The sequence below is a fragment of the Thunnus maccoyii genome, chromosome 14 (assembly GCF_910596095.1).
Source record: "Thunnus maccoyii chromosome 14, fThuMac1.1, whole genome shotgun sequence".
NCBI classification, from domain to species: Eukaryota; Metazoa; Chordata; class Actinopteri; order Scombriformes; family Scombridae; genus Thunnus; species Thunnus maccoyii.
The window spans coordinates 28,848,444-28,871,129 of NC_056546.1; the positions used below are offsets into that span (position 1 = coordinate 28,848,444).

Consider the following 22,686-nt stretch of genomic DNA (forward strand, 5'->3'; position numbering starts at 1 on the left):
GTTTTTAGCAGTAAATTGTATTTTAGTAGTGAAAGTTTAAATTAGAGTCTGACTAATAACAGTGCAGTCACATTTTATTCTGAATGCAAACTACAGTGAAAACATGGGGAAAAAAATAATATTTGACTTGTAATGATCTGTTCAGAATTCAGTTGTACTCTAGCAAAGGCCATAACCGATAATAGATTTTTGAGGCCAGTATCAATATTTATTTTGAATAAAGCATGGTCTACTAGAAAAGAGGACATATTTTGAATTTAGTAGGCGAGGAAAAGGTAACATTATTTAATTGAGGATAACTCACAAAATATTCACTATTGTCTATTCAATGTAAAGTAAACAATACTGTGCCAATGAAAAAAGAGAGATGTCCCAGTAATAGAGGTTTTTGTAGGCAAACTCTTAAAGTTGGTTTTACCACCTGTCATGATATGGTATAATGAAAAATCCTTTGTTGTAAAATTCCTGTTTTTTCTGTTTTTCATGGTGATATGCATCATACATTGGGCAAAAATCCATTTGCTAGAGAGAATGAGAGAATAAATCAGGGTAAAAGTAATATTAGTTTATTCATATGAAAATCTGGTCCATGACTGTTCTAACATGTATGGTATGCCTTTCTTTAGTGTGTACTGTCTAATGAAAAAGATACATGTGGTTCTATATTTTTAGACTTCCTTGCTCACCTGTACATAGACAACAACATCTCATCTTGAATACTGCATGGTCAAACAGCTCAAACCTGGAAATAACACTGATAATCAACCGCAGAAATCCTGCACTGCTCTCAAATGCCAAACAGAGAAATTCTAATTAACCCCAAAACCTTGTTGTCCATTCATGACTCCTGCCTTGCTTTTCATCCAATTTAGTCCCTATTCTGCCCTGCAGTCCCTTGTGAAGATGGGAGGATTCCTGTAATTACAGCTGACAGACTGACGTTTGGTATTTTACCAGGGATGTAGGATGGGGCATCCACATAGGGAACAGAGACGGGTTTGAAAATGGAACTTGTTTAGGAGCGGACACGTATGTGCTGTTAATTATTAAAGAGAGTGTCACAGTGAGGCTAAAAAGTAATTAAAGTTGTAAAACTGAAGTATTGATATCCATATTTGAGATACAAGCAAAGCCTTTATTAGATGGTACAGCCTCACTTGAGGCCAACACCATCACTGCTGTCAAAATCCAAATGTTACCTGTAAACCCACACAAACTGTAAAATTCCTGTTCCTCAAAGTGGAACAACACTGGTCATTTCAGAGAAGCTCATAATTCAGTTCCAGGAACCAAGGCCCATTTCTAATGGAGCTAGCTGAGATACACAAAAGCCTGAGAGTGTTAAAATGAGCACACTTGATAATTGCCCTTAATTGGCTGGTGCTGCAATGGTGCGTGGGTGTATGATCACACCAGAGAGAGAGAGGCCATCCTACTGTACTGTACAAGCATCACTGATGTAAATTTGTCCAGTAAGCATCTAAATCCTAACCCTACTGCATACCACAAATACATACATGTATGTTAAAATTATTTTCACATTAAATCTACTATAATCAGTTTTTTTATGGTAACAATGATTCCAGTGCTTATCATTATGTGTTCCAGTGTCAAACCTTCAAAGAATGATCACTCTACTCTGCGGCTCTGTTTAGCTTTTAAGCCTTTATCTCATTGTTTTAGTTCAGTATCACTGCTCTCATTAACTGTCTCCGGCAAAGCCAAACTGATACATGTATGGCTGACATTGCTGGACAATTTTAGCTGATCACATGTTATCTGTTTCAATTACCAATATATGGTTTTGTCTACTGTACGTTGACCAGCAAAAACATGCAGTACAGAAATGTATTATATATGTTAGAGGTAATCAGAAGTAGTTTGTCCACCTGTATAGTTATATTTAGCAATACTGGTGGCATGGTTCTAGGAATGGCAAGATTTATCAGTCAATCAGTCCTCTGCTCCAGACTGAAATTTCAACAACTGTTGCATGGACGGCCATGAAAATTGAACAGACATTCATAGCTCCCAGAGGATGAATCATAATAACTTTGTGATCCACTGACGTTTGCTTTAACACCACCATTAGACTAACATTTTGGTTTTGGGTGAATATCATCACTGTTGGATGGATTGCCATGACATTTGAAGAAATGTGTTACCTTCAGGAAGGATTTCAGAAACTTTGGTGATCATCTACCTTTATATCTGGCACCATCTTCAGGTCAAAATTCCACTTTGTTCAAAACTTATTTGTGAACAAATACCTAATTAGCTAATGTTAGCATGCTAAGACACTGATATAAGATGGTAAACATGGTTAACATTATACCTGTGAAACATCAGAATGTTTACATTGTCATCTATGCATTAGTACTTAGCTTAAAGCCTGCTGTACCTATGAATGCTGTAAGTTGCTCGTCTGCCAGATGTGTTAATAAGCTGTTGTTCTGACACCATTGGGCTAAATATAAATAAATGCAAAAATAATGAATGCAGCCCATAAGCCCATTGCACGGTATCTATATTCATTAGTAAATACACACCAGCAGATTTTGTTGTGACCATTTTTGCAGTTTGTTAATATCTTGGTAATAACAAATCCCCCCCAGTGCTGCCATAACAAACCCACTGAGACAACAGGATATGACAGTCATTGGTCTTCATAAGCCCCCCATGCTCTGCACACCCACTTGTTTACTGTAATGGTCAATAAAAACAAAGCTGGAAAACATTAAACCGGTTACTGTTCACCCATGAGTCTCAACTCATGGGTGAACAGGAGAGCTGGTGCGTGGGTTGGTTGCTGCTACAAGGGACGGGTGTCTGTTGACTTCCCAAGGGGAAGGAGGCGTTGAGACTACGGGTCACACCGAGTGGGTGGCTAATACTCTGATTCAAGCTCATGGCTGGACAGTGTCAGGTCTTCCTGACCCCTCTAGGGTAGCAGAACAGGAGAGAGTGGCTGAAATAATAAGACTCTGACATGTCTCCGCCAACACACAGTCTGCCTCAGTGGACACTGTAGATAATGTGCATCAAAGCAAGACTATGTGGAACAACCAGAAAAAAGTGGCCTGAAGCTCTGTGCCATTTCAAAGGACAGAAGGAACACAAAGGACTTGTGCACAAAGGATTCCTTTATAAACCAAGCTACTCAAATAACTAAGTTTTGAAGTTTTAGTTTTAAAGCCCCATGAGGCACATTTGTGATTTGAGATAATGGGCTATACAAATAAAATTGACTTGACTTAACTTTTGGGTTAACATACTCTGTGTGGACATCATAACTGAGTTAGAATAAGTGGGGAAACTCTCTCCTACTTGAAACTGTTTACTGTGACCCAGAAAAATCAGACTCCTGTCATTTTTGTTTGGAATTATCTGCACAAAATGTTCATTTGAAAGGCACTATGTGATCTTGTTTGGATGAGAAACCTTAGCGTTTGTCGACCTTGTCTTTAGAGTTTAGTCGAAACAGAAGATGCCAACAAAACTTTTAGATATTTTCCTCTATTAGAACTAACCTACTACGAAAAGAGAAAGAGGGATTATCAAACCAACCAGCAGAAGAAACGGAATGAGAAAACGTTCCACTTAATCACCCTCTTCTGAATACATTCTGTTGCAAATGTGATGATCATGGCACTACAACAGAGGTTTTTTTGAAGACCCCAAAATGGCCATCTGAAGACCCGGTAATGATTTTGTGTTCATTAGAGCTGTAAAATGCCAGACTTTTCTATATAAACTACTCATAAGGTTATTGGCTACAATGTAAAAGTTGATGCTCACACTGAAAGCGTTGCTAGGATTCACATAATAATAACGGCCAATAACAGTTGCAGAATATAGCTATTTGGCTTGTATCTGCATGCACAGACAACGAAAAAAGTGAGGTTATTGTTAGTTATTGTTTTATTTGCCCTCCCATGACATAATAAACAACTGCTGTTGCTGTGATAATGGGTTCTTAAAATGGTTTATATTGATAGAATAGTGGTTGTGTGAGGAATCGACCTCGATGCTATCCTGTGCGTATGATCAGACCACCTCTTAATCTGTAATCAGGCGAATGGGTTTGAATGATCATCCCATCTTCAGCTGGTCAGCATCCACAACTAGCAGGTAGTGACTCAGAGGGTGTGTGCAGAGGAAGGGTCAGTGATGGGGGTCGTGAGGACGGGAGCGTGGAGGAAAGAAGATTGTTGCAGCATCGTTGTTTTACTGACCTCCTTCAATTCAGCTGCAGCGCTCTATTACCCCCGAGGTCAAGATAACCGCAACACTGAAACTATAAATTATTGCTCTGCCTGGAGATATTGAGAATGGGATGGAAGCAGGCTTGATAGTGTTAAGCTGGCTCTTTCAGATGAACAGACAACGAGCGATGCAACCATCTGATATTCAGTATTAAGATCAAAGCTGATGCCAACAAATGTTCAACTACTGGTATCAGCTAGAGGTGTTACCCTGCCTGTTATCTAAGCAAGCACTGTCCACTACTTGCATTTTGCAATTTGAAAGCATCTGTGTAGCAGTCACGTGCCAAACTACGTTAAACTGCAGACCAAAGGCAATGCAAACAACTAATTATAATACAAGAGAAATAACACCAGAGCTGAAATAAAACACTATGGTAAAATTAAGAGGATTACAGAGTTTACTGCACTAGCAGACCAGCCCCTCTTCATGGTGGTGGAGCTATCACAGTTCAATGAAGCATTAAAAACCACACTATAGTTAGCCTGAGGCTCCATGGATTTTGGCTGTTGGTAACTGTTTTGTGCAGTCTGGTTGGTCCTGTCCAAAAACACAAGCAAACAAAAAGTATCGCCCACTGAAACTGAGACACTGAGAGTAGTGAGAGGTTGGTGTTGCTGCACATATTTATTTTTAATGGTACTGTGGCATATTTCACAATTAGAATCAGAATTTCATGGGTATTTTTAGAGGCTCAAAGTAAGTGCTGTATGTAAAAAAACAACAGCACTTAAATTGTCAACATTCTGTGTAAAAGATTTGTGAAATTTCACACCAAATTTGGCTCTTATCTGTGCTTGTTTGTCAATGTAACCGCAACTCTTGAAGAATAGTTACATCACGCCAAGTCATTTGTGAGTGATTCATTGCTTTGACAATGAGAACATGCAGGATGAAGAGGGAGACATAAAGGGCATTAAAAGACTCCATCAAATCAAGCATGAACAGATGATTTCACCGTCTCAGTTCATTAACTCTTAAAGCCTGCTTAGGTCATTATGAATTCTGAGGTCTGTCTATTAAACGCTTATGGGGTCAACACTGTGCAACAATCATTGTGATACCTGTCCAGCAGGTGTTGCCCTGTGAACTTCTAACCAAAAAAATGTTCTTGCACATAAAAGTTATTAGCCTGGCTGACACACACGTTTGCAGCCCACCTGAATAGAAATAGACAGGATGAAGATGATGTGAGGGGGGGAGAAGGAGTGAGGAGGAGTGAGAGTGAGTCATAACACTAGAAGAAATGAGTTGACTGGATCAGAAGCCTGTTGACATACATTTAGAAATGCAGTCCAACTGCACTGACCTATGCTCGAGTGCAGGAACGGGAAGAGGAATGCAGTTTTTCTCATTTATTAACCTCAACAATGCAGCTTGGTGCTATGGAGCCGTGAGAGACCAACCATAAGTAACTGAAACTTAGTGCTGCCGTGGATATTGATGTAAATTTGTATAGCACACGGAGGTATAATTAGAAAATAAAAAGGCTGAGGAAGTGTTGGAAAGCTAAAGAAGAGCATACATAGCTCAGCAGGTGTGGTGTCTTTATTTCAGAAGCCACTCTGGAGATAAATATCTAACTGCGTGCACAGACCCCACATCTTTCCACTGCCTCCCTCTTTGTCCTCCACCCAGCCTCAACCATCCTTTATTTCCCCGCTGCCTCCTATTGTTGCCCCCTCCTTCTCTCCTCCCCGCTCCGCAGGTCTGCCAGAATAACAGCAGCTGATGATGGGCTCGACTGAACTCGGAGCGGAGTGCTGCACAGTGGGGCTGAATTCACCTCCTTTTAGGCTTTTTTCTCTTTTTTGCTTTTGTGTGTTGTTTAGGTGGAGGCTGTGCGGGTGTGTGCATGTATGAGTGTGCTCAACCAGCCCCCACAGCAGTGGGAGAGGAGGAGACAACAGTAAGCGTGAGCAATGTCGTTTCCCCCTCCCTCCTCCTCCTCCTTCCTCCCTCCCTCTCTCCCTCATTCTCATGCTCCTTTTCCTTCATTGCCACGGCCATCAGGATCAGTCCTCCCTCTCTCGCCATCATTCTGCTTGGTTATGCAATGCACAGTCCTCCCACGGTGACTAACTGGTGTTGGAGACCTACCGTAACACTGCTGTCACTGGCGGTAGGTACAGATCCATATTGCCATAGCGACTGTCTGGCGCTCCGGCTGCCACTGCCTCTCTACAGACGTCTGCTCTATGGGATTTTACAGCTTTTCCTCCTCTTCTGGAATATCACCTGCCAGACTCGACTAATTCAGAGACGTGCCTGTTCTTTCGTAGCTCAGCTTAGTCTGGGTGACAGTATCAGCTGATCCCATAGACATAGTCATCTACAGTGTTGGCATGGGAGCTTCAGTTGTGGGCAAGAGGCTTTTTTGAGGCGCACTAATTGCACTGTCCCCCAGAGGAGTCCGAAGCAAGCAGCAGGGAAGCTACAGAACGAGGGGGGGTGTGTAGATTTACTGATAAGCTGGGGAAGAAAGTGGAGGAGTTCTGTGCAGGAGTTTAGGCAAAACAGTGACAGGGACTGAAGAGAGGGAGCAGACAGGGAGGATGGGAAGAACGGTGGGGAGGCGGGAGGGGGCAAATGGGGAGAGGGTTTCTCCTCGCCCCAAAAACAGAGGCTGCTAGCGCTTTAGCAGCAGCAATGCAAACCTGCTGATTCAAAACTGACTGCAAAGACTTGTGAGGGGCGAACTTAATCAAAAGGGAAGTTGGGGGGGTGGGGGGTTTTTGAACCTGACAGGTGGCGCTATAGACTGGAGGACTGGAGAAGTGACACAAGGAGGCTTTCACTGGAAGCGTCGCTGAGCACCACGAAGCCATCGTGGCATCGCTGCCTTCTATTCCTCTCTCCGTCACTTTGTCTGTCGCTTACAGGCACTGGGATTGTGGCTACATAGCCAGCCTCTCCTCCTTCTCCCCTGGGTCTCCACATGTAGAATGCCCTTAAAGCCATGGTTTTCCAGTGTGGATCCAAAAAGCATGCTGGATGATGTTGTCTTACACCTTAGACGCCTTAAGGTAAGCCACTTTTTCTTTATACCCAAGTCATTTGTTTTTTTTTCTTAAATGTCTTTCCTTATTTCTTAAACTGAATTTCAGTGACAGCTATACTGTATGTTGACATGAGATTAAAGAGGATGGGGAAGATGTAGTTAGCTCTCCATTCACATATGAGCCCAAAGCAGGAATGATCCTGTTTACCTTTTTGCTCACACGCTTCTCTTGGGAGATGATACAATCACCAGCTCCTAGTCCTTACCTTCTAAGACTTCCACAGGGAAGATGGGAATTATGCTCCCAACAACTACTTACAAGGACCTGGGGTGGGGGGTGGTTAATCATTGACAGCATATGAAAAGGAGTGGGCGGGCGTGAAGGGCTCTAAATGGCAGCATTAAATCATGCTTATTTTGACATGGGGGAACGCCATTGAGCGTTACTGTTGGCAATTTAAGAGTTTCATTGCAGATAATCCTGATAATAATCCTGCCAGCTGAGCAAGTGCTGGCATCAAGCTCGCTGTTGTCAGGGAGCTCGGCTTCAAGCTGTGGCAGGTCATAAACACCGGTGTTCTCAGACTAATCTCTACTCTGCTCTACGTGGCCATTGTTTTGTTCAAACCCAGAGTTGTTTGGGACAGCTTTTTTGTGCAAAAACTGGTAAATTAGCTGGAGGACAACAAAAAAATGCCTGGCAACAGTACGTAAATTCAGACCATGTTCCGTTGTTGATTTCTATGCATGTGTGACATCTTCTGACATGGTCTCCATAATTTCCTTTTATTCCAGATAAGTGTCCCCTTGCCAGGTTAGGTGAATATCAGGATCATGGGCACCACAGTCATCACCATTGAGGACGTGCGGGCACTGGAGGTCAAGGAGGAGCAGGAGGAGTCCATCTTGGCCATGTTAGGCATCATTGGCACGTTCCTTAACCTGTTTGTAATCGTTTTTGTTTACATCTACACCACACTGTGAAGTGCCAAAGCAAAACTGGATTTCTAAAAACCCACCATCAGATAAGACTTCTACAAGAAATGCTGAAGTGAGCAATAGGGAAGGTTACTCAGAAATCGACACGTGCTGGAGAAAGACGTTTGACATGAACACCTTCCCCAGAGAGAGGAGGAGGAAACTGGACAGACTGGTTGAGGATAACAACAAAGAAGCCATATTGCCAAGTCACAGCCATGAGCCGGGCAGATAACAAAGGGCTGGAAGACATGGCAGGAACAGGGCTATACTGGAACCAGGGTGAGCAGAGCCAGATGGACACTTGCAAGACCCCAGCCAGGACTGACCCCCCTGTGGTCTGATAGGAAATACACACTTACTCTTGGACTGCTGGACTCATTGTAGACATGAGCCAAACAAGACAGTCTGATGCTTTTTTCATTTATTTTTACTTAATTTTCAAGTTGGTGGTACTTTAATTGCTACTTGCCTGAATAGGCTTTTAAACAACATGATTGAAAGCAGAGCCTGTAAGAACTATGCTGGGAAGCCACTTAAGAGACTTTGCTGGCCACCAAATTCAATCAGTCTTCAGGGCCAACAATTTTATAGCTTCAGGGCCCCTGTCAAAGAGTACCTCTCCTCAGCATCATGGCTCTGGATGATCTCTGCTGTATGGTCATCTCATTACATACCTGCTGTCTCAAAAACGCCCTCAATACACAAAAATAACCATCAACAATTAATAAAATTCTTTTTTAAGAAAATACCTGCTACAACTTGAGGACGTATTTCTAGAAATGCTACTGCAAAATGTGAAGATCAAAAAAGGGAGATATTTTTATTGAAAACGGGTGTGTTACAGCTGCAGAATTTAAAGAAAGGTAACAACTTGTAATTAAACAATGTAGCCGTTTCCATGTGATATGAATATGGGCCCATCTCCTACTTTCTTTTTCTGCATCTCTGTCCACCTTTTGAAGTTGGTGAGTGGGAGGGGGGTGAGGGATGATGAAAGATTCTCTTAATATATTTGTTCATGTTGATTTCAGGGTGGTGTCACCAACCCTTTTCCTGTATTAAAAAAGGCTTTTTATAAATATTTGAATAAAGTCTAGATGTATTGTGCAATAGGGGACATTTGAACAATAAACATCAGAGCATATCAATAAGGATAGCCTCGAGCCTCATCTGTGAGAAACCCCAAGGAGTGTATGTGAAAGGATAATGGTGAGAGAAAGTGTGAGGACATCACCATCACAGGTGTAAGATGTATGCTTTTATGTGATGTAGATGGAATGTGTTAGTCTTCTCGGAACCGGATTAGGATTCACCAGGCATCTTTACATTTGCATGTATTTAATAACAAGAAAACAGTTCCCCTCCACTGGCTGGTGTATGCTACATTCCAAATGAAAGCCACAGAGAGTTGTGTGTAGGAAGATCACTTTTTGCCAGTTCAAGCTTTACAGGCTGTTGACTGCTTTTGTTGTCTGAAAACATGAGAGGAAAAGGAAGCGAGGGGTACAAAAGTCTTCAGCCCAATCCACCTGCATGTTTTAGAGCATAAATCAAGGAGAAGAAGTGCACCATGGCTTCTGTAATTACAGTCATGATCACTGGTGGTGGCGGCAACCCACTACCAACCCCTGCCCATATCCACTTCAAAGTGCCTATCTATCCATTTCAACTGCAAGGGGAAAAGCCTGTGGTAATAGAGTCAACATTTCCATGGGTGAGCGGCGATAAATTGCAAATCCACAAATCCAAGGGGAAGGAGTGGTAATGAATGAAGGTGGTGCTGTGGCTTGTTTAGCTTTCACCTTGTACTGACTCCAATAATATGTCTTGTGATTGCGGAAATCTTTGAGGTAAGAGTGTATGAGTTTTTATAGAAAACTCCAGTGAATGAGGTTGAGCGCTTCTGTCAAAATAATTACTTTCTAGGGAAAACCTCTGAAATAGCAAATGAAATATTGGCCATGCACTATGCTAACTAATGAATCCCCCACCGTTCACACACTGACACACCTTATTCAATGGTAGTGAAGCTCCATAATCACATAAGTGGCAGCCCGGTAATGCAGGGAGTGCCTTCTATTCCAAATGGTCTCCATCATATCTGGAGTGATGAATCATTACCAACCACCTTCCAACAGGCCAGTCATGTTGAGGTTACCCTCCAACATCCTTCGCACACCCACTCAACATGAATGATGGACAAAAATAGCCATCACCTGAGTGACGCCAGCTGCTGCAGCCTAGATTCACTTAAAATCTTATCTGTCTTGGACAAGTGAAGAGTGGAACAGAAGTGTAGAATGGAGGGGATGTTATACTACACAATTTTACAATGTTACACAAACACAGAAAAAACAATCAGATCTCGAAACCATTTAATGTCAAACAAAATGTGCAAGAAATTCATTCTTCAATTAAGATTAATTAGTATTGTGGTGACATTCAAAGGTATTACCTCTCACTAATGGCTTAGCTTCCTGTGATGGAGTGCCAGGAGACGGCGGGAAACTGTAATGTATCCCAAAAGGCTTTGCCAAGACATTGATGATTAATGTGGAGAAATGCGCTAGGCTGACGGGGCTGAGGAGCTCTGGGGCAGTAGGGGGGATAGCGGGGAGGAAAAAAAAAGGCCTGCGTGCTGGTAGTCAAGGTAAGACTAAGGGGCATATAAAAGGTTTTCGGGGGAGTTAGGAGAAATGAGGCTCCATTTGGAGGCGAATTGTTTCTCCAGGGGAGGTAGGGTGGTTTTAATATTGCAGTGAATTTAATCCAATCTAGAGAGTGCAAATGTTCGATCCCCCCGCACCTATGCCAGTGTTAATTACAGCCCCAAGTATTGTTAATTATCAAGCTACTTGGATTCTCTGCGGTATTGAGGGTAATGGAAGAATTTCAAAAGGTTTTTGCTCACTTGATCGATATGAACCCATTTACACCAACGTATGCTTCTACTTAGAAAGCCCTTACCAAAAACATTAGATGAGCTGGGCTTGAGAAATGTCATCAAATGGGCTGTCGTAACATCAGCTACAGGTAAGCTTTCTATCTAGACTGTAGGCTTCCTTCCTGTTACTTAATTTATACAAAATATGCTGGAAATATGTTATTTAGAACGACATCCTGTAAATTTACACTGGCTAAAACACAATCTGGAGCAATGAGTATTTACCAAGAAGCATGGTTAATGTTTAGGGTTCATTTTTTTTGGTAGCAACAGACAATACATTTCTGAAAACTAGCTGTCTTTTTTATTGTTTTCTTTTGCTTACTCTTTAACTTTTTTTAGACTTTGATTGATCTGTAGCATAATCAGCACCCCATACTGAAAGTCTTTCTTTAAAGCTTTACAGTAAATTATGCTGGGCAGTGTCTGCTGACAGCAGAAAACAAAAGCATCAAAAAGTTTTGATGGGGGATCATAAACCCAAGATGAAAACCAGTTTAAACCAAGAATATTCTGGTGAAAACTGGTTAAGTACAAAAACATTAAATCCCAAATAATATTTTATAGCTGGAATAAAGAGTTGGGTTGGTAAGAGAAACTCACCATGGTCACACTGGACACATCTGAACACACCTTAATCAATAAACCAAAATATGTACTTTGTGTTTTGGACAGTCCTTGGCATAAAGCATAAGTCTGCTTTGGTCTTCACCAACCCCTGAGAAAAAAATCTGGCCCTTTAGCTTGCGAACATAGTGGATTATTTAGCAGCTAGTCTTTAACTTTGTTAGTCTGCTGCTTGGTGTTGGGCAGCGAGTACATTGTACAGAAAATGGATGCCTGCTACTGCCGGAAATGAGTGGTGAGACAGAACCAAATAGTAAATGTGCTTTAAAATGAAAACTATGAGCTAAAAGAGGCTAAAAAGCTCCTTAGAACCGCAGAGCTGGTACAAATTTTATGTGGGTTATTCAGATTAACTGTTAATATAAAAATATTGATTAGTGGAGCTTTAAGTAGACTGGGTATAGAGTTATTTCCCACATTAAGCTCACATAGAGTAAGTACCCACTGGTAGAGAGAAAATTATGAGAGAATGAAAAGATGCTCACTCTTGTGGAATAGTGGGCAGGACATCTTAGTCATGCAGCCCAATTCTGAGAGAGGATTAGCTCAGAATGAACCTATCAACACTGCCCACATGTTGATTTCAAAGTATTTCACAGCACATATATTATACTGCAACCACTGGCTATGGATTACAGGCCTTATACTGTATTACCGTTTTAAGAGATTATATGTTGTTATATTTCTTCTACAGTATCGTCTCCACAGGCTTGGATAAATCCTTCAATAACTGAAGGCTTTATTTAGTATTTAGTCTTATTTTGAAATGGAAACATGCTTCACCTCCCAAATTCAAAAGATAGAACAACAGTCACTTCTGGGTAGACAACTGGCAGTTGATTTGAGTTGCAGAGATATGTGAAATTGGCAAACAACAAATTATTTCTATTGTCTATTTTCAGCCATAACTGCAATGTTTAAAGATACACTGTTAAACATGATGGTCCAATCTATCTGATGTTTCTGCTGTGCTAATTTTATGTACTGTGTTGCTTTGCTAGCGTCTTTGGTTTGTTTTGTGGGGATCAGTGAGTTGTGTTTCTTTTATGTTTGTGAAACTGGATTAAACTGAACTGAATTTCAGAAGAGAAGTAACATTAAGTGCACTGAACTCCACTGAAAAAAACAATTCAACATAACGATGATTGGTGATGGAGCGCTTGTTAACTAGTCATTTCAGTTACATTTTTACTGAAATAAGTCCACATTTACCTGCAAAATATGTGCCGAATTAAACATTGGCTCTTAACGTTACTTGATTTTTAAAATATCATCCTTGCCTTACACCTACAAACAAGGCCTATTTTAAGTTGTGTATTTTTATACTGGGGTTTGGTATGACCGTTGTTAACTCAGAGACTGTTCAGTTGGGCCGTGCTTTCAGCACCTTCAATGGACACACCCCCAGCATTTCAGAGCAGAGAATACAGCTTATTTTTCCACGATTTTGTAACTTAATTTTATATACTTGGCAATTTTTCATTCAAATTTGGCTGGGTGATTAATTACCAATGAATTTTCTGTGGTATGACAAACTCATACCATTATTATTATTATTGCTTTATACAGTCTTGATGAAAATAAGATAATCTACTAAGAGCTCTCTAAAACTTTAGAGATGCAGTTGAAAGCTCCAGAAAAACTAGTAAGTAGACCTTGAGTCAAGATTATTTTGCCACTCTACCATTTCCAAGGTCATGAATGAACTTACATTCTCCATAAGGAAGCCCTTTCTGGATGACATAAAATTGTTCTATACTATTGCCTGGTGCTGAAGATAAGTATTTACCAACCTATTCTACATGAACAAAAACCTTTGGTAGGGATCCCACAATTTTGATTATTTAATAATTGTGACCAAGATATGTAAACAGTGGAACATTCTACAGTGTAAAATAAACTAAAACGTTTGCACATAATATCAGCTGCTGAATAATTAGTCAGGCTCTACTGGAAATATTAACTAAAATTTTAACTAGAATGATAATAACTAGACTAACTAATATGTAATAACTAGACAATGTATATTTCCTGCTAAAAGCTCCTCTGACTTAAGAAGCAGGAGGGCTCTTAGGTCTAACAGTTTTTCATTACAGGCAGCTCTTCTTGACATTTATTGACAGCTCAGAGTTCCAGGGCAATTGGCTCTCATACAGACAATGGCCCAAGATCCCCCAGCTTTTATTTAACTAAATGCACCGTGGCTTCTATTATGTGCAATGGCTAGTTAGCACAGTATAAGAGCCATTTGTTATTAAATTGAGTGGTAAATGCATAGATGCACATTTCCCATTTTAAAGGCAACTGTGTCATCATTACAGCTATGCTTCAACAGAGCGCGTGGTGATACGTAATCAAACAAGGGACTATAAACTCCACATTTCAGACACACATACACACACACGCATGTAAGTGTGTGTCAGAGGCATTTACCAGATAATGAGGAGCAATTACAACACTCACAATGCTTTTTATCAGCTGTTATTTAATTATGAGAGCAGGGGCGCATTAGCACACACCAGCATGCACACATAGAGATACTCCTGCAAACTGAAACACCCCAGCAGCATCAGGCACAAAGAGGTGGCACACACTCAGCTGTACCTGACTCTGGGCTGATAAGCCACACACATAATGGGAAGGGGGGGGGCAGAAACTCTGATGGTAAAATCTCTTACTGCATGAAATTTGTTCTGTCCAAACTCAACACAAAAAGAGGCCTGATTAAACAAAATTCAAACTGTTCTCTGGGTAGCGGCTGCATCAGGGTTTCACCACTGGATCACTACAGCTGTAGCTGCTTTACAGTAAAAGCATAGGGAACCTCCTCACTAAAGGAGCATGAAATATTCAAATAATTGCTTGAACACTGATAAAAAACAACCGAGGCAATCTGAACTTCACAGGACCATAACTTTTTTGTAATATTCTATGAACTAGTGCTGAGCAATAAAGCTAATTCATTTGATTCATTTAACAAACCAACATTGAAAGCAGTGATGGTATATAGTGCTGTTTATATGACTGCTGTAAATCAAGATGGTTGTTTACTATGTGATAGCAATCATGTACGCAAGAGATCAACTGAAAAAGTGAAAAGTACATTCTTGACCTTGGAAATAGTTTTATATAATCATTTTAATTTAAAGGTTGAGTCAACTCAATATTATTGAGTTTAGATTATTTTGTCAGAAATATAAACATTTTAGTCATTGATTTTTTTCCTTTGGCCAAATGTTGTAATTATGTTGTATTTTGACATTGGTGGTGGAAAAATCTGAATGAAATTGTTCATTGCCTATAAGTTTGAAAAAAGAAAACAAAAAAGCATTTTTGGCCCATACTGAACTGCCTTCCTGTGAATGGACTGTTTGTGGTTTGTTACTTTGCTCACTCTGTGACTTAACTGTAAAAACCATCATCAAGAGCAGCACGAGTGAAGAGAGCAGTTTGAGATGTGACTGCACTCCACAAAGGGTCAGTCCAGCACTAATAACTAGCAAGTCCCAAAGGAACCGAGGCAGGATATAAGCAATGGACTGGCCTTACCTGAACAATGCTGAAGCCCTCTGAGTACTGAGAGCTCTGCTGGAGGCTCACTGCTTGGCCAGAGGTCTAACTGAAAAGCACACTGAGGGAATAATGGATTACCTGAGCAGGTATGAAATACAGCTGATTACAGCTGCACCGCACCAATTACACCTACACAGCATTTAACCAACATTGCTACACAAGTATCAACAGAACTATATTATATTGCACCAAAGATGACAAGCTCTTATCAAATCCACAAGGGGACAAACTCCTCTATCCCTCTGAAAACATGTTTTAATCCAGTTAGATCCAATTTACTGAACGTTAATTACAACAAAACTAAGACATGAGAGGAACTAATAAAAGAGCGAGGACCGGTCCTGTTATTCTTCAAAACAAAAATAATGAGTGGATGGTGTCTTTGACAAGCCTGGACTCATTAAACTAATACTGCAGGGACTTCAGTGGATTTAATGGCAAGATATACACAACCTCAGTTTATAGCTTCAGTGGAAGAAGCTGTAGCTCCATCTGCTGTTTCACTGAGCAAAAACCCACCACATACATACTTCAAACCACACAGGCAGCTTCCCCTATAATTCAGATACACTACAGTAACTCTAGCCTGCGGTTATCACTGAGATCAAAGACCAGAGTCATCCAGAACCACTATCTCAGCATCAAAGGCCAGCAGCTGACAGCGCTTCACATCATGAGCAGAAAATCCACAGACAATGAGAAAATTCAGACAAATTTCAACAGCAGACAACCATCAGTGAGCACTTCTGAACAAAGAATAAACAGACCACATGAAATGGTGCAACAAACATGGGTATATGCATGTTCATTACTTAATGATGAACCTTCACAATCATATGTGACAGCTCCTTTGTTCCACCTCCTGGTCTCTGATAGTATTCACATCATCAGGTACATTTTAGTTTGAAGTCAACGCTGCTACAATGCAATAACGTTGGTAGGAAAAGTCATAAGACTATTCAAGTAAAAGTGTTTGATGTTAATGAGAAACCTTTGAGGTGCCAACCTTTTTCTGAGACACCAATATATTATCCCTAATTTATTGTTTCTGCTAAAGTAAGAGACCATGGTAAGGAATGGGACTCTTTGACATCAGTGGCATTTGATTTTTTTTCTTACAACCATATTTACATACTTTTGTCACCATGATGCAAAGAAAATCTTTGCTTCGGGACTTTTCTCGATAGTTTTTTTCTCCATGGACCTTTCACTTGTTTCACCTTTTGCCATTGGCACATTTCAATGCTTTAGCTCTGTTTGAGAGGGGAGACTCTCCAGAGACAATAAGACAAGGCTTACATAATCAGAGTTGGTTAATTTGCTCATTAATCTGCCTTTCACATCATTGTAGTTTTTATTTTGTAACAAAAAATATAATACATTTCAACATAGTTGTTGTTTTTTAGTTTTAGTCTAGTTTTCATTATGAAAAACAGGTGGTCAACAAATATTTTTTGTCATAATTTTCGTTGATGTAATTACACAAAAAAACTGCGTGAGAGCAACTTGTCAATGTGGAGTAAAGCCCCATTCAGGCACTTTGTCTCTCATTAGTTGTCAATTGCAGTTTGCCAGGTGATCGACTTCTCCACCAGTGCTCTGCCACCGTTCCATTTCACTTAAAGGGAAACTTCGGTATTTTTCATTCTGGACCCTATTTTCCCATCATTGTGTGTCTAAATGACTAATGGAGACAACAATTTTTTAAATTGGTCCGGTATTGAGTGAGGGCGCTGCAGCTGGCAGTCTTGAAACAGGCTGTAATGTAATCTGACAGGGCAATAGCGCACCGTCACTGTACGTCCACTATGAGTGCTTGTTTTTGCCACTGACAGGTTTAGATTGGTATTATAATATCTGACAACATTATGGAAAGAACCGTACAGAGAAATAAAACATTTTTTTTTACTTTTCGCTTGATGCAGTCTGTTTGTTGTTGTGTCTAACCAAGTCTCACTCAAGGAGATCTCGCGAGAGTTTAGTCATTTTCAAAATTAGCTAAATATTCAGCCATGACAGAGTTGGAGAGAGGAATGCCGGGAGGAGTTTGTTGTGTTGGAGTACAGAAAGCAAAGTCATGGCTGAATATTAATCTGATTTCAACAACAACTTAAGTCGTAGAGCGATACTTCTCCTTGACCGAGACTTGATTAAACACAACAACAGACAGACCAGATCGAGCAAAAGGTAAAGAAAAGTTTTATTTCTCTGTAGGGTCCTTTCCATAATGTTGTCAGACACTTATAATAATAATCTGAGCATGTTAGTGGCAAAAAAAGCACTTTTAGTGTTTCACATTACAGCCCACAGCTGCTGGCTGCAGCACTCTCGCTTAATACTAGACCAATTTCAAAAATTGTTGACCCCATTAGAAAAATACTGAAGTTTCCCTTTAAATACATAAAGTTTTAAAGCATTTTTCTTAAGCCAACCAGTGGCACCCAAGGTAAACTGAGTGCAGACTGGAATAGGCCGCCAGTGTTCTCATTCTTGCTAGATGCCACAATGCTACCTCCTTTTTTTGTGTCATACCACTCATGTGTATAGTGGGAGCTTACCTGAGTCGTTGCGTAGGTAGGAGGACATGGCAGGGATGAGGCAGGACTGGCTCAGCAGCTCCTGCAGCACTGCTGGCAGAGCCGAGCTGTTGTGGGCTCTGCTATCTGCTGAAGAGGCATCAGCACTGTGGCAGCTGCTGGAGCCTGCTGGGTTGATGTAGCTTGCCAAGACCTGGTGAACAAAACAATGTAGACATGAGATGAGTTTCTTCTAGAATGTGTCCATTTCCCTTAAAATGACACATCCAGGTGCAAGCTTCACGTGACTTGCTCTGGAAGAAGAGGAGGGTCAAACTGGCCACAAACTAACTGTTTTAGGTGGTCAGGGAATCAACTTTCATACACCAAGAGAGGAACCTCTTGATCCTTTTGAAATAGTCAGACAGAGATGTGCAGACAATAGGCACATATTTTGGGTGAAACCTCCAACACATAATCACGGTTCCTGTTGTATATAAAAACTATACATGTTGTGACCACATTAAGGGCTCTGTCCATGTTTGTGCATGGTAAGACATGCTGTAGGGACACACACTCTTTGGAAATGCAAGCTCCGAACCTGAGAATAAGCTCTGTCTGAGAGGTTATTTCAGGGCATCAAAGACCCTGGCAGATATGTACTATGGTGGCCACAAAGCCCCAAAAAGCAGGACAACTGCCAAGCAAGATCAACAGACGCAAAAACAATAAAATATTACTCTATATAACAATAAAGCAGTGTTTTAAAGGTTTTAACGTTGACCGTTTTTGATAAAGATGAAGGGCTACAAATATTTTCTAAAGAATGAGTTCCAAAATGACGTGACACTGATTGGTAGACTTACCTGCAGTAGACAGGTGACATGTTCCTCTTCTAGCCGCTGTTTGGTGAGGGCCTGCTCTACATCCCAGCCTGAGGCTGTAGATCCAGTACCAAAACCCGTTCCTTTAGCCCAGTACAGCTGCTGCTCCTCACTGGTCCCCGCACCGTGACAACTGGATATCTGTGGCTGTCAATACAGACATCAGATTAGACAGGGTTAGAATGATGGGTTTAATATATAATTCCAATACATGCAGATACACAAGTACACATATTAATATTTCCATTCAAACTAACCAATGAATCTGATATATTTTGAAATATTTCATTCTATGTTTTTCAACTAAGTGGTTGCCAGTGTATTAAAATGGTGGTTGTGCAATTGGCAAAAGTTGCATTTGACCTGATGTGAAATTCAGTAGTGCACACCGCCAACTATTGGAGTGGTTCATAGGGGTATATGCTCTCAGTTCTTGACAGTCATCAGCAGATTGAGTCTAAAAATATCCATATTGTCCTTCAAAATAACGGTCAAAGCCTACTCTGTCCTCGCCCATGCTGAAAAATAAGCAAATGAATTGATGAGATTGTTTTGATGGTCACATGAAGTAAATATGTGGATGTAAGTAGTGTGTAATCTATAGGAGCAAACGTGGATGAAAACCAGCAATATCATTTAAGTCAAGGGTTGATGTTTTCTGGGATGTGCATGCCTTTGAGTCATATTTAAAACAGTGGGTGTCTATGTCTTATTTCTCGTCTGTACTCCCGTTACAGCACATGGGTTGTGGGGCTCAAGGACGGTTGCTGCCACAGTGACAAGTCTTTGGCTCACATTCAAGTCATCTGCCCCATGATCTGTCCTCAGCTCTGACAACTCAATAAATCCACACACAGTGGGAGGAAAGAGAGGATGGGACTGGATGTGTCACCTCCACAACGGAAAAAAAAAAAAAAGACAGGTCTGGTTCAGAACCTAAAGACCCTGTTCTTGCAGTTCAACAAGAGACTTTGTAGTGCTGTATTGTAGTATCAGATCACTGTACACAAACTACTGCTGTTTTACTTTATTTCTATTCAAGACAGATGATCTGTGCTGTTGGATGAAGCGAAAACCATTGAAGGATACCAAGTTATCATTAGCGATTTCCAGCATCTTCAAGGTATTTAGGCGCACACCTCACAGTTGGATGAAAATTGTCCAGTGAGTTATTACAGAACCACTCGGATTTACCACACACTGTACAAGCCCTTGAAGGGGTCCCAACCCCCAGGTAGGGAACCACTACAATAAAGAAGTAGCAAATATTACAGGTGACTCAACAGTATACACGTACTAAAAAACCTTAAAAGATACCATGCCTATCACCATGGCAATCCAAGACATCAATTATCTACATACACCAATAAATGACACTTAAAATAATCTCCGGAATCTGCAGAAATCTAAACACTGAATTAAATGACTCTGCAGCACTTTGTGGCCACTTTCAGCTAAATGTTGTGGTTCTCGTGGTTCATATGGTTTTGTCATTTATATCAATAAGTCAAGGGTTGATGTTTTCTGGGATGTGCATTCTTCTTAATGTTGTAATATTGATTTCAAACTGTTGTTGCCAATGGTCCACAAATGATAACGGTGACCCACAACGATCAATATTTGGCCCCTGATATTTATGCTATACATAGATAATATGCATTTCCAACTTAGTAATGCAATTTCCATTTTTATACTGACAAAACTGTTTCATGTCATCAGCTTCACCGCAAACAAAGCTAAAATCAGCTTTATTGCAGGTAATGTTTTTTGCTTGATTTTTGGTTTGTTTCCACCAATAGTTTAACTTGTATGCTTATTTCAGAGTTCCATATATGTCAGCTAGGTGCTGTTGAGGCTCTGCATAGGCTCAATAGACATCTTCTCAGTCAGGTTAATGGGCAGAACAGTCAAGGGAAGTTTAACAGTCAATCTCTATTCATGATAATCCCCTTCCCTTGCTTCTCACCCTTAGGGTGTCAATAATATAAAGGACATGTCTCTGACACTACCCTTTTTCTCCCCAAAGATCCATTTGCTTCTTATTACTCGGACTGAGCAATTAAGCTATTTGTCAGGCGCTCAATGGGAGATATGCAAAAGAGGCCTTGAGTAAAGGCCAGCAAGGCAGAGAGTAATTAATAATGGCAATGATTTTACCTCTTGTTTCTCTATCACAACACAACAATCACTCAGGCAAAGTGACAGAATAACCTATGGTGTGGAGCCAGAAAAACAGAGGCAGGAGTCAGACAGCACTTTGTCTACTTTTTTTAGATAAACTCTCAGGCTGAGTCAAAAGTTCAAGGCAAAACACACCTCTCCACTAAAGGAAAGAACCTCTGTCTGTATGTATGTCCTTCGTGTATCTCTTGAACTGTTCATCTGATCAACTCCACACTTGGCCGGTGTATGGCTGGGGACCCAAGGGAGTTCAGTGTCGAATTTGGTGCAATTTGGACATACGATACATTTAATATTAATAAACTTTGAATAAACCAGCGATCAGTGAGATGCTCTGCTCTGTGCAGGAGCAAGGCGGTGCCTCAGGGCTCTACCGACTGACTCCAGCATGTCAGGGAGAGACCAGACCCTAATCTAAGATCAAAGATCCCAATAATAAGATGATCTAAGAGCTCAATATGAATGATACACTTTATTTTAGGATGCACATTTTATTTTTAAATACAGCCCTTATTATTGGCTTCTTGAAATGAGAGAAGGAAATGTATTTACTATTAGAGTACTTATTATTTATAACATCTGTGTATAATAGAATGTTAGTTTCTTTTATGTTATTGGGGTATAGTCTCACTTATTCCTCACATCAACTGTATTAATTTTTCTATGCAGCAGCTGGATGCCAAGAAATCGGCCTGTTCCTAACCGGCACGTTTTGAATGGGCACTGCACTAGTCATGCAAAAGACAAGACAAGAACCTTCTATCACTCCCAAAGTGATTGGAGGGGTCTTTTAATAGCCTTTTAAAATGTGGCCATCCGTCATGTAAAACCCTATTTAAACATTTAAAATATTTACACTTTCAAGATTGAACTTAAAGACAACCTTGGAGGACTGCGGTGATGCAAGGCACCTGCATCTTATTTCTGTTCAGTATATTCATTTTGTAAAAAAAAACATTTGCTGAAGAAAATGTACATGTGCTCGCTGCTGAAAAGGTAAAGTTGAAACATTCAGAACTTTTTTTACTCTCTTAACATGGTGAGTTTGTGGAGCTTTTAAGTTTGAGTGTGTGTGTGTGTGGGGCAGTTATGGCTTAGGTTGAAGATATTAAAGGAAATGAAATTCAACCTGATGTTGCATGAAGCACTGAAGATGAAGAAGATGAAGCACTGAAAGAAGTGACAGTAGCAGTGAAACAGAATTACCAAAAGAAGCTTAAATAGCAGTTAAAATGCAAGTCCTGAAAGAAGTTGAAGTGTCAGTTTAAATATAAGCACTGAATGAAGTTGAAGTGTCAGTTTACGTATAAGCACTGAATGAAGTTGAAGTGTCAGTTTAAATATAAGCATTGAATGAAGTTGAAGTGTCAGTTTAAATATAAGTGCCGAATGAAGTTTCAGTGTCAGTTTAAGTATAAGCACTGAATGAAGTTGAAGTGTCAGTTTACGTATAAGCACTGAATGAAGTTGAAGTGTCAGTTTAAATATAAGCATTGAATGAAGTTGAAGTGTCAGTTTACGTATAAGCACTGAATGAAGTTGAAGTGTCAGTTTAAGTATAAGCACTGAATGAAGTTGAAGTGTCAGTTTAAGTATAAGCATTGAATGAAGTTGAAGTGTCAGTTTAAGTGTAAGCACTGAATGAAGTTGAAGTGTCAGTTTAAGTATAAGCGCTAAATGAAGCTGAAGTGTCAGTTCAAGTGAAAGTGCAGA

At 40.4% G+C, this 22,686-nt stretch overlaps 1 protein-coding gene across 7 annotated transcripts in view; it reads right to left on the reverse strand.

The window, feature by feature from the left end:
* birc6 (baculoviral IAP repeat containing 6) overlaps nucleotides 1-22,686 on the reverse strand; it is a 125,895-nt gene that overhangs the window by 39,981 nt on the left and 63,228 nt on the right. For all 7 annotated transcript variants that reach the window (XM_042432631.1, XM_042432636.1, XM_042432637.1 and 4 more), the window contains exons 63-64: nucleotides 18,775-18,939; nucleotides 17,951-18,122 (exon numbers count right to left, since the gene is read on the reverse strand). In XM_042432631.1, coding sequence (XP_042288565.1) covers nucleotides 17,951-18,122; nucleotides 18,775-18,939 — 337 coding nt within the window. The remainder of the gene's footprint in view (nucleotides 1-17,950; nucleotides 18,123-18,774; nucleotides 18,940-22,686) is intronic.